Here is a 19,855-nt window from a genome sequence, read left to right on the forward strand (position 1 = left end):
AAAAAATAAAAAAAAAATAGAAAAAAATAAAAAATCAGTTTCTCCTCTGTCTTTGTGCAGCTCAGATGTGTTCCCTGTGGGCTGAGCTCTGGGAACAGCCTCTACCCGAAGTATTCTCTGCCCCATTGCTGTATTAATGAGGAGTGCCATCCCCCATCACCTTTGATCTCTCTTTCACTGCTGAACCCTTTTCACTGCCCCTTGTGCTGAAATCCCCCCAAACTGCAGAGCTGTCCCAGCATGGATCACTCATTCCTTCAGCATCGTGCTCCTGGTGGGTGCTGCCAACAGCAAACACTGAAACCTCTCCTTGTGCTGCTCTCATTTCTAGGAATTGTTGGATGTCCTGAGCTCCCACTGGTTTCAGCCTTCAGGTGGGGATTGAGGGCACTCTGGGATCGCTGGGGAAGCCAACCTTTGCACCATGGACATGCTGACTGCAGTCTCCTCTCCTTGTGCCTCCTCCACAAATCCATCTTTCCAATCTGCCCCTAATTTCCTGCTCTCCCAGACATCTCCAGCGTGCTGGGACGGGGGTTTTGTTTCTGGCATTGACAGTGCTGCAGGTGGAGTGGGTTGGGACAGGAAAAAATGGGAAAATCTTGGCTGGAGAAAGTCTTTTGGGAATGGATCCTTGTCCTTGTGGAAGGGGTCAGTTCCTGTGTTGGCACAGGCGGAGCTGCACTGGGGTGAAGCCATTCCTGCCTCAGTGTCTGCCTGCTTGGCTTTGAGCATCCTCACCTGCCCTGGAGCTCCTGCATTTCCCACTGGTCACACTGGGCTTGGGAGCCCCCAAAACACTGATTTTGTGCACAGGGATGTTATTTCTGGGGAAAGAAGCCTGCCCACAGCTTAGGTCAACTTTAATCTGATCTGCTCTCGGAGGTATTGGATTTTATGTTGTAGAAAGCAAAGCTGAACTTTCAGGCCAATGATTTCTACTGAGCCCAGTATTGAATGCTGGCTGGTTTTATTTCCCACATTCTAGGAAAAACACAAAAAGACATTTACATGAAAGAAAGCAGAACTTTTTTTTTTAAGTGTATTTGATTTTCTGACAGCAATGAAAATTAACCTACATTTAAAAATCAAGGTTTTCATTTCACATACACCTTAAGATGTCACTGATGACAACTTCAATTTAACCTTTCAAATACTAAGGAATGCAATTGACTTTAAGGAAGCTTAAGAGCGGGGATTAAGTTTGCATAATTTATATAATTTGCACTGGTTTAAAGCTTCTCAAATTAGGATAAATTATAATAGTTAATATAACTTAATGCAATTTACTAATTCCTGAAGACAGGTAAATATTTATTTAACCTCATAAGTCAACAATTTTACCAACTCAAATCTTTCCACCCATAATAAAATATTAATAATTTCTACTTAATCCAAAACAGATTTCTGTGGAGAGTCACTCCCTCAGATGCAGGAGATGAAATATTTCCAGTGCTCAGAGAATCAGCAAGTAATTCAAGCATAAAAATTTGTGGTGTAATTTTTATAGCTGTTAACTACATTTAGCTCATGTTTACTCCTGAATGACCATACCTATGCACACAGAAATGTCTGTCATCTTCACTTTTTATTTTAATCTGGAGGATAAAAAAGAGCCTTTTGTCCAGGTAAGAATGGGACAAGATGCAAATAAAAGCCTGCTGGAATGGCAGATGTTACAATAGAAAATAAATGCTAGGATGGAAAGATCTGGGTTACTGAATTTTAAAATCTTTTATAAACTGGTTTACATTTTAATTGAAGCCTTTCATTAATCTTCTGGAAATGAAAAGATGAAGGAGAAGCCAGGGTGATTGTTTTAAGAGCAGTGTAATGACACTTTTGTTTTCAATCTCTGAACTTGTTTTCTTAACAAGTTGGAGATCAAGCACTGACAGGTGCAGAAGACACTCTGGATGAGTTTCTGTTTCTGTTTCTGTTTCTGTTTCTGTTTCTGTTTCTGTTTCTGTGAGTGTGCCATGAAGTCTCAGGCAGATCAGCAAGGCAATGATTTGCCCTGTGTAGGTTTGAAAAGGGATTTGTCCATATTGACTTGCCCTAAGTTTCTGGAAATAATTGCATTGCCTGTTTCTGTTCCATCAAACATGCACACCCTGAGCCTTCAGCTGTTTGCAGCAGTTGCTGTAGCAGAAATTCAGTTTTTCTGAAGTATTAATGTGGAGTGGGAGAGTTTCTGAGGGGCCCTTTTTGTTACTCAGATCTATATTCCTTTCAGAAAATGCTAAGTTACAACTTCAAGCGTCTGATGTGATCAATGTGGCTTCAGGGACTTGCTTTAGTGTCCCTAAAAGTGTCCTGATGATAGCTGAGGCTGATGTGTAAATCCCTCTCTGGCAGGACCTTAGGGAAGGCAGGGGAGATGTGTCTGGGAGTGATGGACAAGAAGTTGTGCCATAAAAAAGAAGTTTTTCCAGCCCATCTGGGGCTGCTCTGCTGAGCCTCAGTCACAAGCACGAGCTAGGAGTGGGAGAGGGGGAGTTCTGCAGCTGGGCTGAGGGATTCCAGCATGCCCTCCTTCCTTAGCTTGCTTTCATTCTGGGCTTTGAGCAAAGCCCTTCTTGCTGCTCCCACGCAGGGTCTGGTTCCTGGTGTGTTCCCAGATGTGAGACAGAAGGGGCAGCTCTGCTTTGGACACAACATCTCCCATTCAGTTTTCATTTTCAGCAAAAGGTTCAAGTTAACATCACGGAACAAAACACCTGCTTTGAGGAAAAAAATCACTTTTTTTGGGGGACTACGTGGCATCAGCCTTCTGGTGTTTCCACCTCTATCCTCTTCTCAGCACCATTCTGCTGAACCTTTCCATAAATTCTATGGTTCCTTTTTTAAAAAAAAACAGTTCCAGCTGGGAGAGAATATTCACTGATAAGATTTTCTAGCTTGAATTCTCCTACCATTCTGCCAGTAAGAGCTGGGCAGGTGATTGATGGAGAGGCATTTGTTTGCACCCTCTCCCCCTTGAGAGCCTCACGCTGCGTGCAGCAGTCCCAGACAGCCCTGAGAGAGAGAGCTGGTTCTGTTCAGGCTTGCAGAAACCTTTGAAGGTCCTTTTGGGGCAGGATTCCCTTCTCTGCAGGTGTGAGGGTGGTCTCCTGTGTGGGACAGGTCCCTCAGCTGTGGCAGCTTTGGTTTGTAGTACAGCAGAAACATGTTTTCCCTTTTGTCTGCTTGTGGTGGGTTGACCCTGCCTGGACACCAAAGTCTGTCACCCACCTCTGCAGCTGGACAGGGGAGAGAAAATGTCACAAAGGGTTTGTGAGTTCATGTAAGGACTGGGAGGGACTGCTCACCAATTTCTGTCATGGGCAAAACAGGCTCTAATTAAAGATATTATTTGAATTTATTGCTAACAAAACCAGAGTAGAATACTGAGAAGTAAAATAGGATGTTAAAAACACCTTCCCCACACCCATCCCTACTTCCCAGCTCTTCCTTCCCATGGGACAGGGAGACAGGGAATGGGACTTGTAGTCATTTCATCACAGGTTGTCTCTGCAGCTGCTCAGGGAGAAGAGTCCTTCCCCTGCTCCTTCCCACAGGGATTCTTCTCCAGGCACTTCTCCAGTGGGAATGCCTCTCACAGCCACAATTGTCCTCCAGCAGGAGCTGCAGGGGCTCACAGCCTCCCCAGGGCTGGGCAGGGGCTCAGGGCTCACAGCATCCCCAGGGCTGGGCAGGGGCTCAGGGCAATCTCAGCATCCCCAGGGCTGGGCAGGGGCTCAGGGCAGTCTCAGCATCCCCAGGGCTGGCCAGGGGCTCAGGGCTCACAGCATCCCCAGGGCTGGGCAGGAGCTCAGGGCTCACAGCATCCCCAGGGCTGGGCAGGAGCTCAGGGCAATCTCAGCATCCCCAGGGCTGGGCAGGAGCTCAGGGCAATCTCAGCATCCCCAGGGCTGGGCAGGGGCTCAGGGCAATCTCAGCCCCAGCTCCTGGAGCCCCTCCTGCCCCTCCTGCACTGAGCTGGGGCTCTGCAGGGCTGCTCCTCTCACATGTTCTCACCCTGCTCTTGTCTGACTGCAATTACATCAGTGCAATAACTTTTTTATTCCCCTTTAAATCTGTTATCACAGAGGCTCTCAGCCCAGCCCAGGCCAGAGGTGTGTGCAGCTTGCACTGTGGACACGAGGAACCTGCAGCTCCTCACAGCAGCCACCCACCCCTGTGACCCCCACACTGCCAAAACCCAGCCACACCAACCCACTGCACTTCTGTGCTCCTCCTAAATCTGTTCTCACATCCACAGCATTTCTTCCCCCTCTTTGGCTCCTTGCAGTAGGTGCAGTGTTGCAGCTTGGCAGGGCAGGTTTCTCTGGCAGGGTGCAGCCCAAGGATTGCTGTCAGCACTGCTGGGATCAGTGCCTGGGGTGATGCTCTGCCCTCTCCCAGCTGCCTTGGAAGGAAAGGAGAGGTAAAAACCCCAAATCTCTGAAGCCCAGGAAAAAAGGGGGCCACCCATGTTTTAGTGTGAGACACTTTTTAAAGCTTGTTTGCGTTTGGGTGATAATGTACTTTACTATGGTAGGGGAAATGAGAAACTTCACACATGGCATCTGGAAATCCTTGTGGCTCACTGCCCTCCTTGACAGCAATAATGTGGCTGTAAATTTCCCCCAACAGAAAACATGTAACTGCATCAGCCCTACCAGAAACAACCTTTCATTTTCCTTTAAATGGATGTGTTGTTTTAAATCTCAGCTTTTTAATAGCTTCATATAAACATTTGTGAGCCTCTGAGGTAAGTAAGTATATTTTCACTTCTTGTTCTTATGTCATAGACTCACTGAATCATTGAGGTTAGAAAAGATCCCTAAGGTCATCGAGTCCAGCTGTTAACCCAGCACTCCCATGTCCAGCTGTCCTTATGGAAAATCAGTCTGTGGCTCAGTTTAGTGTCTGGAGTGCTGAGTCCTGGCAGGTTCATATGCATCTCTCAGAGATGAAAGGGGTGTCACCCTTGCAAGCACTCTTGTCAGTCTCCTCAGCACTCATTTTTTCTCTTTGTGCACGTTGTAGCTAAGGCTGATGTTGGATTCACTTCCTTTGGCTCACCCAGTGACCAATTCTTTGTCTTTTCACAGCAAGAGCCCTGTGTGTGCTACAATGGTGATACTGGTGTGGTGACCAGCTTTGGGATGGATTTGCTGGCTGCCTCGGGGAAAATGCCTTTACAACCAAAACATATAAAGTTGAAAATACAGTGCAGTGCTTCAAAGTTTGTAAAACTTAGAAATTTGGTACTCCCTGTGGAGCTGGCAGAGGCTTAGGTACAGTGCAGTAGTCTGTATGCTGCCTGTGTTTTGGCAATATTTGGTTGAATCCAAATATAGAGTATTTAACACTTTAGAACCCTTTTCCATCTGTTGTTCTCAGCTGCAATGAAGCTCAGGCCCTTTTCCTCACTTGGAACTCTCCTCCATGTGTCAGGATGCATCCAGCCAGCCTCTGGCCAAGGTAGAAGTCAGACCAGGAGTCTTGGCCAGGAGACAGTAACAGCCCTGAAACTTGCTGTGGTGTGGGCCAGGCAGGAGGAAAGGGAAATGTGAACCCCCATGGAATGGAGATTTATCCTGGGAACCCAGGAAAGGGGAAGGACTGCTGCTACTTGTCCTTACACTGAAGAGGGGCAGGGGGAGGAGAAGGAGGAGGGGAGGTAGTAGGAGAGACAGCACATTGAAAGAGGGGAGAGAAGAATGCATGAAGTGCCAACAGTTAGAAAAAAATGAAATCATTTTATGTGATTACTGATGACTGGATCAGCAGGTTAGAGTAGACAGATGATAAAGTCTTATGAGCAAACTGGGAGCTTGGTAGGGGCAGAAATCTCTGAAGCTGCGTTAATAAGTGTTGACTGCAGATGTTCCAGATGTGTGTGTGGCACAAAACAACCTATAGAGTTTCTCTCCTCCTGCACCAAGCCTAAGGAAAGTGGGATTAAGAATTAGGCGTGAAACTGTGTTTGCTCATTTACTCATTTATCCTAAACAAACAAAGAGTTTTTTCAAATGTACTCTTTTTGAATAAACGTTATGTAAAGTAAAGCCGTGAGCTGGGAAGCAAAAGAAAGCAGTGATTTACCATAGAAACAAGTAAGTGGTAAAAATATTATAAATAACTGTGATTTTCTTTCAGTTCTTTGGCATGTCCTACCCCTTAAATTATTTTCTTTAAAGAGCCCTCCCATCAACCAAAGCAAACACTTAAACTGAAAAAAAAAATAAAAATAAAGCAACAAAGATTACAAATATTAGGGTTCTGAAACATTTGGTGGCTACACAAAATTTTCATCTGATTCTCCAAGATAACCCTGCAGATTTCAAAAGGCATGAATGGAGGTTTTTCAGAGGTAATGAAATCAGCACAGTATTTACCCTGCTTGGGATGTACAGGGGGATGCTGGAGCCTGGGGTGAGTGGCAGGGAGAGCAGACATTCTTCTCTCTGACAAATGAGCAGGTTATGAGGAACACTTCCAAATTTAAACAAAATTTGCATGGTGCAGTATTATTGGACTACTCAGCTTTTCATTGTTGTATCTCTTAGCTGAGATACAAAATAAGCAGTGGTGTCTTCTGTTCTTTAACAGCTTGTGGTGTTGTGATACCTGAGTTTATGATGACATTTAAGGTTTTCTCCCCTTGGAGTGGGAATCCTTCACAAGTGCAGCAGTGTTGTTCTCCTCCACTTCAGCTCGAACAGCAGTGGTTGGGTTCTGCAGGAAGGCAGGAACAGGCAGCTGGTTTAAAGGGAAGGAGCTATGGACACGTCCTGAAAAAAAGGAGCTAAAGGAGTCTCAGTTTTAAACAAGCTTTGAGACTGAGTTTGCAAGAAAAGACCCTGGAACTCAGGTATGTCGTAGGTCTGTCTTGTGGGTTGGTAATTGGTGCAAAATGTTTATTGTGCTGCAGCTAGAATGGCACTGTTAGCTATGAAATCTCCACAAAATGCTACTTTGTGCCTGTGAAATAAGTTGGAAGCCATGGCTGGTGTTGGATGTGTCCCAGACACTTTGATCTGCCGGTCAAACACTTCACTTGGCCCATCTGGTGTCAGAAGCTGTCACCTAACACAAACCAAGGCCAAATACCCTGGACAGAATGAAAATTAAAATACCTCTTTGCACCTGCAGTGAAAATAAAGCATCTTAACTGCACAGGACACAGGCAGCACAGAAATCACAGAAATCACGAGCCAAACAAAGAGTTTTTGGGAAGAAAAGAAAAGTTTTTGGGAAGAAAAGAAAAGTTTTTGGGAAGAGTGTCCTGAAATCCTGGCACAGAGAGGGGTGGATCACTCCACTGCTGGGGCAGGACACACAGGTGTGGTCCCCAAAGTGCTGGATTTCCTGGGGGCTCTGCAGGGAGCAGGACACAGCTCTGCTGTGGCACAGACAGACAGACAGACAGACAGACAGACACCACGGTCCAGGGGCGTTCCTGCAGTTCCTGCACCCGTCTGTCTGTAGGGATTTCTCCCTGGACGTGCTGCAGCCATCTCTGAGCCTTTCATCCCTGTCTGCAATACTGATCTGCTCAAAAGGACCCTGCAGTGATTCAAGCATCTGCCTTTCACTGTTCCTGACTCACAGGCTCCCACTCAGGACCACACTGGAGCATCAATACACAATTTAATGTCATTTTTTTGGTCTTTCTGATCATCTCTCCCTGAACTCAAACCACTTTTCTGGGGCATATGCAGCTTAGGAACGTGGAAGCATTAAGGTATACATAGAATTTAAAGTGGTTAGGACACTGTAGTTGTGTAATGCTCTAATAATAAACACGGGGAGAAAAGGATACTTTTGTGATAGTTAAAGTTTATTTCTTAAAGAATAAACAGTAGGAAGCAAACCAGCACCCAGAATTTCTTCTCTGCAAATAAATGTTACTTAAACAATCGCAGCTCCTTTAAAAATGAGCTTCATTTTGCCTATGAGAACAAACAGAACCGAAGCCACCTACTGAGAAGTTCTATTTTGCTAATTTTTATCTATTCGAATGCAAATAGTGGTTTTAATCCCCTTAACTCATCCATCATGCATGGCAGGTCAGCCAGCCCATTGTCTGTGTGTTTGAAGGATTCCTGTCCAGATCAGACTTTCTGTCAGCAGCGTTGGGCAAGAGTCTGCTCCTTTCTTGGAGTGTCCCTGTCCCTGGGAAACTGCAGCCACCTGGGAAAACAAGCTGGGAATTGCACGTGGGATTGGCACCCAGAGCAGGGGAAAAACCCCACAATGGCACATTGAGGACATCTAGGTTTTTATAATCTACTAAACATCTGTAGCTGATCCACAGATATGGCAAAGGTCAAAGTTTGGGGATTTATTTTATTTTATTTTATTTTATTTTATTTTGTTTTGTTTTGTTTTATTTTATTTTATTTTATTATATTTTATTTTATTTTATCTTATTTTATCTTATTTTATTTTATTTTATTTTTTATTTTATTTTATTTTATTTTATCTTATTTTATTTTATTTTATTTTATTTTTTATTTTATTTATTTTATATTATTTTATTTTATTTTATCTTATTTTATTTTATTTTATTTTATCTTATTTTATTTTATTTTATTTTATTTTATTTTATTTTATTTTATTATTTTATTTATTTTATTTTATTTTATTTTATCTTATTTTATTTTATTTTATTTTATTTTATCTTATTTTATCTTATTTTATCTTATTTTATTTTATTTTATTTTATTTTATTTTATTTTATTTTATTTTATTTTATTTTATTTTATTTCTTTGTATATTCTGAAGTCTAAAAATTAAAATTGCCGTTTGTTTTGAAATGCATTTTTGGTTGCAGTAAAATACAGTTTATTGTAAGCAGAAAATGATTACCAGGGGCAAAAGAAAAAAAAAAAAAGCCATGTATTTTTGTAGCATTTAAATTTTAATTAAATGAGGCTTAGAGTAAATTGTAAAACCTCCTTTTGTTGAGACAACCGTCGCTGACAAAATATTAATTAATGAATATTCAGAGAGCTCTCTGCATCAGTCCTCTCTTTCTGAAATATGTTCTGCCTCTGTTTTTAAAAAATCAGAAGAAGAAAATTAATAAACATTGCTTATGTGGAATATTTCCCAGTATGAGGACCTGCCAAACAGAATCCAATGCATTGCATTAATGTCAATGAACACTTTTGAACCAGATGTGTCTGTGGGCCTTTTTCATTGTTTTCCCTAAAACTGAAGCTGGGATAAAACCCAAAGATTAAGACTTGACATGAGGAGAATATCTTTCTGTGCTACTATTAGGTCATTTCCCTTTTGCTTTGTAAATTAAATTGTGGTCTTGATTCAATCTGGGATGGTTTTATTGTTGTTGGTTTTAATACAATACACAAAAAGTTCTTTTCTTTGGAAGTATCATTATGATATAACTTAAATGAGTCATTGTAATTGTTTGCTCATTAGCATCTGAAGGGATTATTTCGCTTATTTTGTTTCTGGGATCTTTTCTTTCCCCTCTCCTCTTGGGCAGCCCTGTTAGGGTGAGCCTTGCAAGCAGTTAATTTGTGTATAATAATATTTAAGTGGCTTATTGTAGTTTTTTGTGTGTGTGTGTGTACATACAGCCCACTGGGGCAGCCCTTAAAACCGGTTTTAGGAACCCTGAGGTCTTTGTCCTCTCCCAGTCCCATCCTTGTGTGGCCACTTCTGTGCATGGTCCTTGCCTCAATTCCGACCCTTGGCTCCCAAAGGGTTCAGAGCACCTACAAGTTGAAGACACACAGTTAATTTTTATTTTTGTGCTCCCATCCCACTCCCTGGGGACTGTGAGACCTCGCCTGTGTCACACATACAGCCTTCCCACACATACTGCTGCTTAAAGAGGGAGAAAGAAAGAGGAAAAATACCAAACCAAAACAAAAAAAATCCCAGAAAAATACGGGGATAAAACAAAAGAAAGAGAAAAGGTGTAGGGGGGAGATCAAGGGAGGAGTGTTTGCCTTGGCTCACGTGGCAATTAAAAATACATAAGTGAGAGAATTGCCATGAAGTTGCCCGAAGGGCTGTAATAAATAACATCCTGCATAACTGGTGCATAAAGTGTGCTCTATGGTTTTGAGTGAAATGACTGTGTCTGTTTTTAGGGTTGCTGGCTGGGGATTTTTTCAGAATTCTAAGAGTTGGAATTCAAATAGGCTTATGTTGCTGTAATTGTGGTAAACATATTTTAAAAATGGCCGTTTGATCAGCTGTAAATATTACCAGTTCAGAGGTTAAACGCTGTCGTTGGAGTCGCTGAGGGAAATCCAGCAGAAGTGTAAATATGGCAGAAAAAGCTAAACAATATGGCAAAGGAATATTTGCTGACTTAGGAGAGCAGGATCAACACCAATATTTTTCCAGTGATGCTAAACCTCTTGTAGCTGCTAAATTGGATTTGTAGCTGAATGAAGTATCAGCTGCTGTCGGACAAGCCCATAAAGGTCGGGCGGCTGGCCTTTTGTAGGCAGGGCTTAGAGGACGATTGATATGTTTTAGCACTTTTGGGATTATTGTGATTAGGAGGAAGCCATTCTGAATGATAGAGAAAAGGATGTAAAAAACACAGCCCACAGCTGGTAAGCAGCATGTGTTTGCTATAAGGAGAGGTCATGACTAGTTGATCCTGCTGGTTCAGGCACTGATTGACAGTCAAGAAAACTTGATATTATGAAGCAGACCCTTCTTTTTTCTCCCTTTTTTTTTTTTTTTTAAATCTCCTAAAGAAATGATGGTTCTGTTGTGTTAAGTCAGAGTATTACAAAACCTGGAACACTCTCACTTGTTGCAAGCTGAACGTTCAGAGACACAGCTGCAAGTTTGGAGTTGTTAAAATATCATGTAGGAATTAGTATTCAAGCCATACCGGTGAGAACAGTAAATAGGAGTTACAGAATTAGCTCTGGTCTTTCTGTGTTTGCCTTCTTCATATGTGTTAGTCTTAACAAAAACCCTCTTTGCCATCCAGTAGAAAATTTATGCTAAGCATGAGGAAATTTGAAGTCTGCTGAACTTGTTGACTGTTACACGCCTGGCATGTCCAAGATTTTTAGCCAGCAATAATATGTGTAAAAAATATTTTACCAGCCAGAAAACAGCTTTATCATTTTATTTCTATTAACCACCTGCCTCAGAGGACGTGTAGGTTATTTCCTCTTATCTCAGCTATCCACTTGGAAATGTAGAGCTGCTTTTTTCTCCTTTTTTTTTGCCTTTTTTCTTTTTTTTTTTTTTCCTGTGAGCAGCCATCCGCAAGCTCGCAAATGCACATTTAAATAGTTGTATCTCTGACTCTTTTTAGCGGGGCTGTACCTCTTTCAAAATTCGAGTTTAGCATACCACACAGGAAAGAACACAAGCTTGCCAACTCCCGCTGAGCGTTTTTTCAAGCCTGTGAAAAGAATGAATTATTCAGCAGTAAGCATGCTTACAGCTGGCCATTTGGGAGCTTTGATGTGCGAATCAGGCGGTTGCATGAATGCCCTTATTGTCATGTTATGTGTACACAGTGTGTGAATTATTGAAAATAGTGAGGCCTGAGCCTCATCTGGTAGAGATTACAGTGCAGGCATGCTGGGTGAAGGTCTGTAATTGAAAATCCCCAGATGCTGTTTATTTGGCCTCTGTCACGTGGCCCTTCTGCAGAAAGCCTGGCTGAACAAAATGCTGCCCAGCCCCCTGGAGCCCAGCGTGCCCGCCACTTAAACACCTGCCCAGAATATTTCTAAAAGCTTAAATTAGATTTGCCTACAACGTTTAAATAGAGGATGCCTTACTCAGAGGTTTAAACTGCTTAGCCAGTTGTTGACTCGCACAACTCTTTTATCTACAAGAGGCTTTTTGTTAGCCAGTTTAGCTATAAGGCGCCTTCGGGAAGCAAAGATCTCCCAAAGCCGGATATTCCGCCGGGATGGGAAAGCTCCGGGGCTGGGCACCATGAGAGAGCAGCTTTTCCCCCATGGGCTGCGAGCTGGGCTGCCCAAGGGCCCCGTGCCCACCTTCTGGAGAGGAGGGAAAGGGTTCAACCAGCACATCCCTGCTGGCGCTGCCTGGGCTGGGATCTGCATCCATCGTGCCCAGCAGCCCGACAAAGAGCTGGGTGCTGCTCACGGGGACTGTCCCAGGAGAGCACTCACAGATGCTTCCTCGTGGAGAAAATGTCCCACCAGCTCTCCAAATTTGGCCCCCAGCACAAGGGCAGCGCTGGGTGATCACCAGGCCAAGCAGGAGCGGAGTTTACCAAAACTGAACAAACCCTTGCTATGGTAAACGTGGCTGTGAGAATGGTTTGGGGGATGAAATTGTGCAGGTCTGTCCCCAGACTTCTCAGTCAGGATGGGAAATTCCTGTTCCAAGCCTGTCTGGTAAAATTTGAAGAAATTCATACTTTTTCATGATCTGAAAAGAAATGGGCTTTTCTACACGGTCGTTACTTGAATTATGTGGCTGAGTATGAAATTAAATTTTTAAAGTTTTAAGTTTTTAAAATTAGCTGTTCATTTTCAAGTTGCTAGCCAGCCTTATTTCCCACCCTTGCCTGTTTTTATCCCATTTGGACAGTGCCTATTACTGGGAGCTGGGAGGGCAGAGGTTTAATTTGTTTCATTAATGTTCTAAATAAAGATCCTGCCGGCCTTGGCTGCTCAGGGACGTGCTGCACCAGCTCCCTGCCCTGCTGCCCGTGGCCAGGACATGGGAAAAGGGACATGGTGTGGCCAAGAGCGTGTCCAGAGCTGGTGCAGGTGCTGCTGGAGCCGCCTGTGGTGCCTCCCCTGCCGCGCTGGGGTCATTCTTGGCCCATGAAGGGGTTCCCACTTGTGCCTTCCTCATTCAGGGCTGGGTTTTCACCTTTGAGGACCCTGCTGGTGCTGGGGGAGTGGGGACAAGCACAACTTCAGCATCCAGGATGGAGCAGGCCGCTGTGGGGGCTGATGCTTGGCTGCTTTGGCTGTTGGATGGTGGGGGAGGCTCCCTGCACAAGAGCCCTCTGTTAGACAACAAGTGTCTCCCCCGGGAGAGGCTGGGAGCTGCCCCTCCACAGCTGCTCCTCATGCTCTGGACAGCAGAAGTGCCAGGTCTCTGCTGCCTGAGGGGCACCAGGCACCCCCTGTTGGGGCTGCTGGGGCTCGGGGATGGGCAGGAGGGGAGAGCCCAGGGGCACAGCAGGGCTTTGGGAGCTTTGGCTGTCCACAAAGGGGTTTCAGCATCTGCGCTGTTCTCTAGCTGAACTCCCTTTTTTACTCCATGCTGTGGTTAAAAGAGATGTTCCTCTGCACAAAATGCCTCTTCCTCAGCATCAGTCCAGGCAGAATTATAGTTTGCAACTGCACTGATGGCACAGAAGGAAGTGAGAGATAAAAGCCTGAATTAACAGGGACAAAAGCAAACTCCAAGAAGCAGTCTATGTAAAATATTTGTTGTGGTCCTGTCCTGGTCTTTCCAAGATCCTTGGGAAAGATTCCTGTGCTGTGAGGATGTTTTATCTAAGCAGGCACCTCCCCGTGGCTCTCTTTGATACCTGAACCAAAACATTCAAAGTAGGAGACTGTCACAGCGAATGTCAGGAAGAAAGAGCTGAAAATTTACAGTTCATAAATCTGACCTCTTCTCTTCTGGCAGGCAATTTCCCAGATATGTATGACAAGGAGACAGAGGGAGGGTGTGTATGGAAAGTATTTCCACAGCTGAGCTCTTCTAGAGAAAACAGATCTATTTATTAATGAGCATTTCTCATCCTAAGGCTTCTAATGGCCAGTTAAAGAAGTTCCATGAGCCTCTTTTTGTTTCAGACTCTTCTCATTCCCAAGAGCAGGAAAGGGGTTTTTTAGGAGTATTAAGCTTTCCTTTCTTTAAAATCCTCTTTGGGCTTTAGTTGATCTGGAGATCAGATCATTTCTGTCCCTGTCTGTCAGAGCTGGTAAAGAAGAGCACCAGTGTTTGGTAGATAACATTAAGGCTGTAAATTTTTAGTTGGGGGATCTCTCTTGTTTATGTCAGGCAGTGCTTCTGTTTGTGTTTGTGGCTTCTGGTGGCCCAAGAAAGAATTGATGTCTTTTCAGATGGCTGTGGCCAGGGAGAAGGTTATTTAGTGAGCCTTCAGTATCTCCTGCTCGTCTAAACCTGGTGCTTGTGTCTTTGCTGTGTTGAAAACACGATGGTGAGGAAAACACGTGTTTGGCTTTTACCTTGGCCACTTTTCATGGATCCTTGTGGAGTTTCTCCTCCCTGCAGGTTAAGGCAAATTATTCCACCCTGTTGGCTCTTCTGGAGTTAGGCTCTGGGTAGCCTTAAGGGAGACAGTCACTTGCCAAAACTGCAGTCTTGTTAGTGATAGTCCTGGCCAGCTGGATAATGGCTACAGACCCCTCCTGAGTGAAGCCAAAGTGTTTCATTTGGGGCTCAACCAATTTCATTCTGGGGCTCAACCAGAGACAGCACTCAAATAATACAGTCTAGACTTCCAGTGCTGGGTGTTTTTGATGAAGATGCTTTTCCTGCCAGGTGGCTGCCGGGGAACCTGAGCTTTCCTTTACAAATAGCCTTTTAGCTCTCTTGTCTGGGAGGAGAGCAGTGACAGCTCAGCTGTGGCCGGGGGCTGCACAGGGCTGCGAGGGCTGGCTGGAGTCACCTGTGCTGTGCCCAGGTGTTTGAAACATCTGCAGCACAGGCAGAGGGACAAGAGATGGCACCGTGTCCTTTACATCATCTTGTAGCATCTCTGACCTTGCACAGTCACCAGTGGCTGAGCAGACTGACCTGACAATCTTTTAGCAGCAAAAAACCTCAATTCTGGGTATTAATGTCTGCACAGACTTAAACATGCAGGTACTTTCTGGAGCGGGGGGCGTTCCCCAATGAAATGAAAATGTGCATTTAGAGCTAGGAGAAGGTCCATACACCCATGACACTGGTGGCTGCAGGAGTGTGGTGATCTCTGCCTCTCACCAGACCACACAAGGCCGCCCTTGCAGGCTCCTGTTTGGGTTGTGAGGCGGAACACGAGGGAGATGCAGAGCTGGAGCATTCCCTGCTTTCACCCCATGAACACAAAGGTGCTTGCTCACCACAAACAACAGGTATTTTGTGAGCACAGCAGGCTGCAGAGCTCCTGCTCAGCCCAAAGACAAGGCCTTGGCATGACATTAGGTAACTACCTGCTCCTGTGTTTGTGTATGGAAATCCCTCATTTGTGTGCAGAAATGTGGCTGGTTTGTGTAACAAGGCAAAATTTACCTCTTGAAGTTTGTCCTGAAGAGACCTGCTGGAGAGTTACAGACCAGTGGCATGTTGTGGGAAATGGGGCCAAAACGAAAAGAAAAATGCAGCTCTGCTCTGCAGCATCTTGATATTTCATCTTCTGGTACCCATTTAGCAAGCATGGAAGAGACAGGAGCCGTGAGACATTTGATACAAAGGGTGTAAAATAAGGCTCAGAGGGGGAGACAGAGGAAAAAAGTCTAGTTTGACTAAATGTGTTCAATCTTTCAGTCAACAAAATGCACTTCAAACATAGGCAGGCTACCTCAAAACTTCCTCATCTCTCCCCCACAACATTAAAGCTGTAAGGTTTTGAAGCCCTGGCTGATAAAATAATTTTCTGCATTCCCCAGCTATGTACTCATCCACTTCAAAATAGCTTGGTGGGTGACAGGCTATTTTCTTAACCTCCCCATTTTCAGCTCACTGCTAAATCAGTTTCCTCATTTCCTACACAGGGCTGCTTTTCCCCTGTGCTGAATGCAAATAGCTCTGTAACTCAGGACTTGTTGAACAAGTACATTTCAGTTATTACCACTCGTAGAGAAGAAACATAATACACAGTGAAAATAAACAGGACACCACATAAAACTTGTGTTATCTTCCAGGTCAGCAGCACTTAAGAAGGAAGTTATTTGGATAGAAAATGTTAGTTTGCATTAGGTAGCTCAGTGTGTGACTGAAGAAGAGTCAAATAGCCATTTTAGAGGCTGGGAGGTGTTTCACATTTCCAAGGGAAACAGAGCTCTGAATAACAAACCAGCGTGCTGATGGGCACAGGAACATCAGCACTGCTGGGCAGCCTCTCTTGTGAGCAGGGTCAGGGGTCAGACCTGCTGGGCTGGGACAGTGGTTTCCATCTCTGGAGGAAGCTTTCTGGCAGGAAGGACAGGTTTTGGTCCAAGAACTGAAACTTGGAGAGAAGCTGGCACATCTGGGTGCTTGGCACTCGGGCAGCACTCGACCTTCTCAAGGGTGACCACTCCTCCCCACGGGGATCCAGGGCACAAACAACACCTGGAGCAGCTGGAAGCAAAAGCAGGGGAGCCGTGACTTGTGTGAGCCCCAGCATGGGAGGTTCTCCTGTGAGAGATGATGCTGGGCATCATCACACCCACGGAGGTGCCTCTCTGCCCATAAACCTCTGCAGGACTTCGGGGGGCAAACACATAGCTCGTGGTGCTCTGAGTGCTGCAGTGCCTGTCCAGGAGATGGAAGAGCAGTACTGCTGAGCAGTGAGAAATTCTGGCAAACTTTGCAGGGGGAAGTGGAGTTGGTGTGAGGAAAGGAAGCTGTTGTGCACAGAGCTCGTGTGTTGTTGGAATGGGGAGTTTTGATGGCATTCTGGTGATGCTGCTTGTCCCTTACCATGAATTTTTCTTTGTTTCAGGTAGGAATGAATTGATAGCCAGATACATCAAACTTAGAACAGGGAAGACACGGACCAGGAAGCAGGTAAAATAACCCAGTGGGGAAGTGTGCATGTCAATGAATGACAAAACATGGCATTTTTGGCTGCAGTGGCTGGCTGTGCTTCGGCTCTGATGGGATGATCTATGGACTTCACTATTCAGATTAAATACATGCTGTTTAGGGAATATTTAAAACTCCAGGGTTTATGTTGTGGTGGTGTGAGGATTCACTTTTCATTAAGCTGTCTGTAAATGAAGCTGTTATCCCCCCATATTTCATAAAAAAATTCAAAAGTTGAAGCAAAACTATAAAGCATGGTGCCTTATTTCTCTGCATAATATTATAATATAATTATTATTTTGAGATGGTAAGGAGTGGAACCTCTTAAAAGTTAAGGGAATTTGGCTGTATAATAGAGGTTATGATTCTTGGATATTCTTGGTAAATATATAAAAATGAACCAATCATAATTGTGCTCTCAGCCTATGGCCAGTAGATGCTACAAGATATAAAAATTATTATAAAATTTCCCTAAGAGCCTTTGAGCTCCTGGTCTTTGACCATGGTAAGATTTCATTCATCCAAGAGTCAGAATAAACCTTAAAACCACCTTGAGTTTTTTAATAGATAATTACCACGTAACCATTAATTTATCTCATATTACTAAATCCTTTAATTCATGATACCCCCAGCGATCAGCAGCCTTGCAGAAAGCACAGTTTGTGTGGAGCTCATGCAGTGGCTGCTGTTTAAAAACGCTCCACAAACAGCAGAGCTCCCTTGCTTTGAGGTCAGGTGTGAGATTCCCCTTCTCCCCCCGCCACGTGTGTGATGGGGGGCAGGCAGAGGCTTTGCATGTGCATGTTCTGCATGTCCTGCAGCGCAGGGAGAGCTGGCCCTGGGTCACACAGAGCATCCAGAGCTCGGCTTTGGAGCACTTTGGGTGCTGTTTTGCCCTGGGTGGTGTCCCTTGTCAAGCACGTGCGCGAGGGATGAGAAAAGGCATCAGGAGAGCACGTGGAAGAGGAACGAGGCAAAGGCTGGCCATCACAAGCTAAAAGCAGAGTCCCTGGTTCTCCCTGCCTTGCCCAGCGAGCCCCAGGAGCTGGAAGTTATGCTGGGCTCACAAAGTTAATGCCTCAGGAGTGAAAATGCAGAGCTTGGGGTGGTCAGATCCTTGGCCAGCACGTGGCAAGAAGGCAGGAGGGATGTGATGGCTCACTGTGGCGATGGCTGCCTCTGCACTTGTGCATAAATCATTCCAACTGAGTGCCTAAAAAAGGGGGTTTGGAGCTACTCTGGAGTTTTAACCAGCCATTCAGTGCTGTTCAGTTCATTGTTCTTCCTGTGGAGCTTTTAACATCACTAATATTCCACTGACAGCAAAACAAATGAACATGTGTGAGAATTCAGTCGAGGTGTTTGGCTGCAAAACGGCCCAGAAAGCAGCAGTTTAACTCTGAATTGCTGCAGAGCTGCTCCTGAAGGTGGCCTTCAGGGATGGTGCTCATGGATGCATCCTGTTTGCTTCCCTCCTAAAATACAGCCTTGTTGGTACTATTGTCACTGAATAGTCTCACAGAGGAGGAAATCATTGCTTTTCTTTTGTTCTTTCCCAGACAGGAATTGTAACTAGTGTAGGAAAAACGTGCACCACCTGATGTGGTATGTCCTGGGCCAAACAAGAATCAGAGGTTTCCCTTTTAGTGGTTTTTGCCATCACTGTAGGTTTTAAACTTTCCCACAGAAGGCTGGAGGATGCTGAGTGCTACCAAGCATCACTAAACCTTCACCAGCAGCAGCATGGATTTCAGCATGTCCCTGGCTAGAGAGGAGTGTGAATTTGGGCCCAGACCCTTCACTGCACAGGCAGCAACTTCTGACCAGTGACTGGTGTGGTGCAGGACTGGGTTTGTACAAATTTCTGAGTGAAACAGCCAGACCTGGGCACCGCTCGAGCTGATGTCAAGTTGCTGGTCCCCAGTTGCACAAATGTTTTGTGGGCAGCCTTGATGCTGAGATTACCAAGGAAACCAGCAGGGGTTCAGGGACCTGCGTTGTGCCAGTATTTTATCATTTGTGCCAGAATTTAAAGCATTTCAGTGGACTCAAAAGGCAGCCTGAATCTCCTCCCTGGAGCTGCAGAGCACAATAAATAATGGATGCAATTTCTTGGTGCCAAGCTGTGCCTCAAGCCTAGTGGCAAATGGTCAGAGTGGGCAATGCATCCCCAGCAGATGGGGCAGAAATCCTTTGGGCTCCCCACGTGAGAGCTCAGGGCCTGGGCATGGATGGGATCGGTACCAAAGCACGTGGGCTGAGTCCAGCTGGGACCTGTGTCTTCTATCTTGTAGCTGAATGCACAGCCTGGTGGGTCACACTTTTTTTTCCCCTTTCTCTTTTCTATTTTTTTTTTTGTTTTTTTTGTTTCCTTAATCAAGTCCCTGCAGTGATGACCTGTATTGTTAAGCCTGGTGCTAAGAGCTTGGTATCTGGCTGGGAATGTGGTATCTTTAACAGCAGAGCTTACTGAAGATGCAAATAACTTCCTCCCTTCAGAAAAGTTTCTTTTTTTCTTTTATTTCTTTTATTTTTTTTTTGTTTTTTTTTTAAAAAAAAGAGAAAAATAGACATTTAAAATTTGATTTGCTTTTTGTTTTTCTTTTGTTTGTTGTTTTTTTTTTTCCCCCCCCTATAAACCTGAACAATGTAGGTGTCTAGTCACATACAGGTCTTAGCAAGAAAGAAAGTTCGAGAAATTCAAGCCGCCATTAAGGTACGTTTGGCTTGCCCAGTTGTAGGGGGCTTTTCATCTCCATGGTTACAGGCTTTTCCTTTGTTTCCTCCCTTCCCCTACCCTGCAGGTGTCTAGTCACATTCAGGTTCTTGCCAGAAGGAAATCTCGTGATTTTCATTCCAAGCTGAAGGTATGCGCTTTTCTGCTTTTGGGCTTGTGGTTGCTGTGCCTGTCCCTTCTCCTCCTCCCCGCGGTGATGGGCGAGCTGGGGCTGCAGTGCTGTAACCTCCTTTTCCTGCATGTGGGAGCTCTTTGTGTTTAATCCCCGGCTTCTGCACTAGCATCCCCATTAAAAAACCTCGTTTTAACACTGTCCAAATGCCGAGTGAACTCCTCTTTGTAACAGCTCAGCGCCTAAACCTGGTTTAACCC

General features: G+C 44.7%; 1 protein-coding gene across 6 annotated transcripts in view; it reads left to right on the plus strand.

The window, feature by feature from the left end:
- TEAD1 (TEA domain transcription factor 1) overlaps positions 1 to 19,855 on the plus strand; it is a 151,963-nt gene that overhangs the window by 92,209 nt on the left and 39,899 nt on the right. For 2 of the 6 annotated variants that reach the window (XM_015631108.1, XM_015631109.1), the window contains exons 3-5: positions 16,664 to 16,728; positions 19,400 to 19,462; positions 19,551 to 19,613. In XM_015631108.1, the coding sequence (XP_015486594.1) occupies positions 16,664 to 16,728; positions 19,400 to 19,462; positions 19,551 to 19,613 (191 nt within the window). The remainder of the gene's footprint in view (positions 1 to 16,663; positions 16,729 to 19,399; positions 19,463 to 19,550; positions 19,614 to 19,855) is intronic. The other 4 variants (XM_015631112.3, XM_015631113.3, XM_015631110.1 and 1 more) reach the window with 2 other exon arrangements.

Source organism: Parus major, chromosome 5 (genome assembly GCF_001522545.3).
Source record: "Parus major isolate Abel chromosome 5, Parus_major1.1, whole genome shotgun sequence".
NCBI classification, from domain to species: domain Eukaryota; kingdom Metazoa; phylum Chordata; class Aves; order Passeriformes; family Paridae; genus Parus; species Parus major.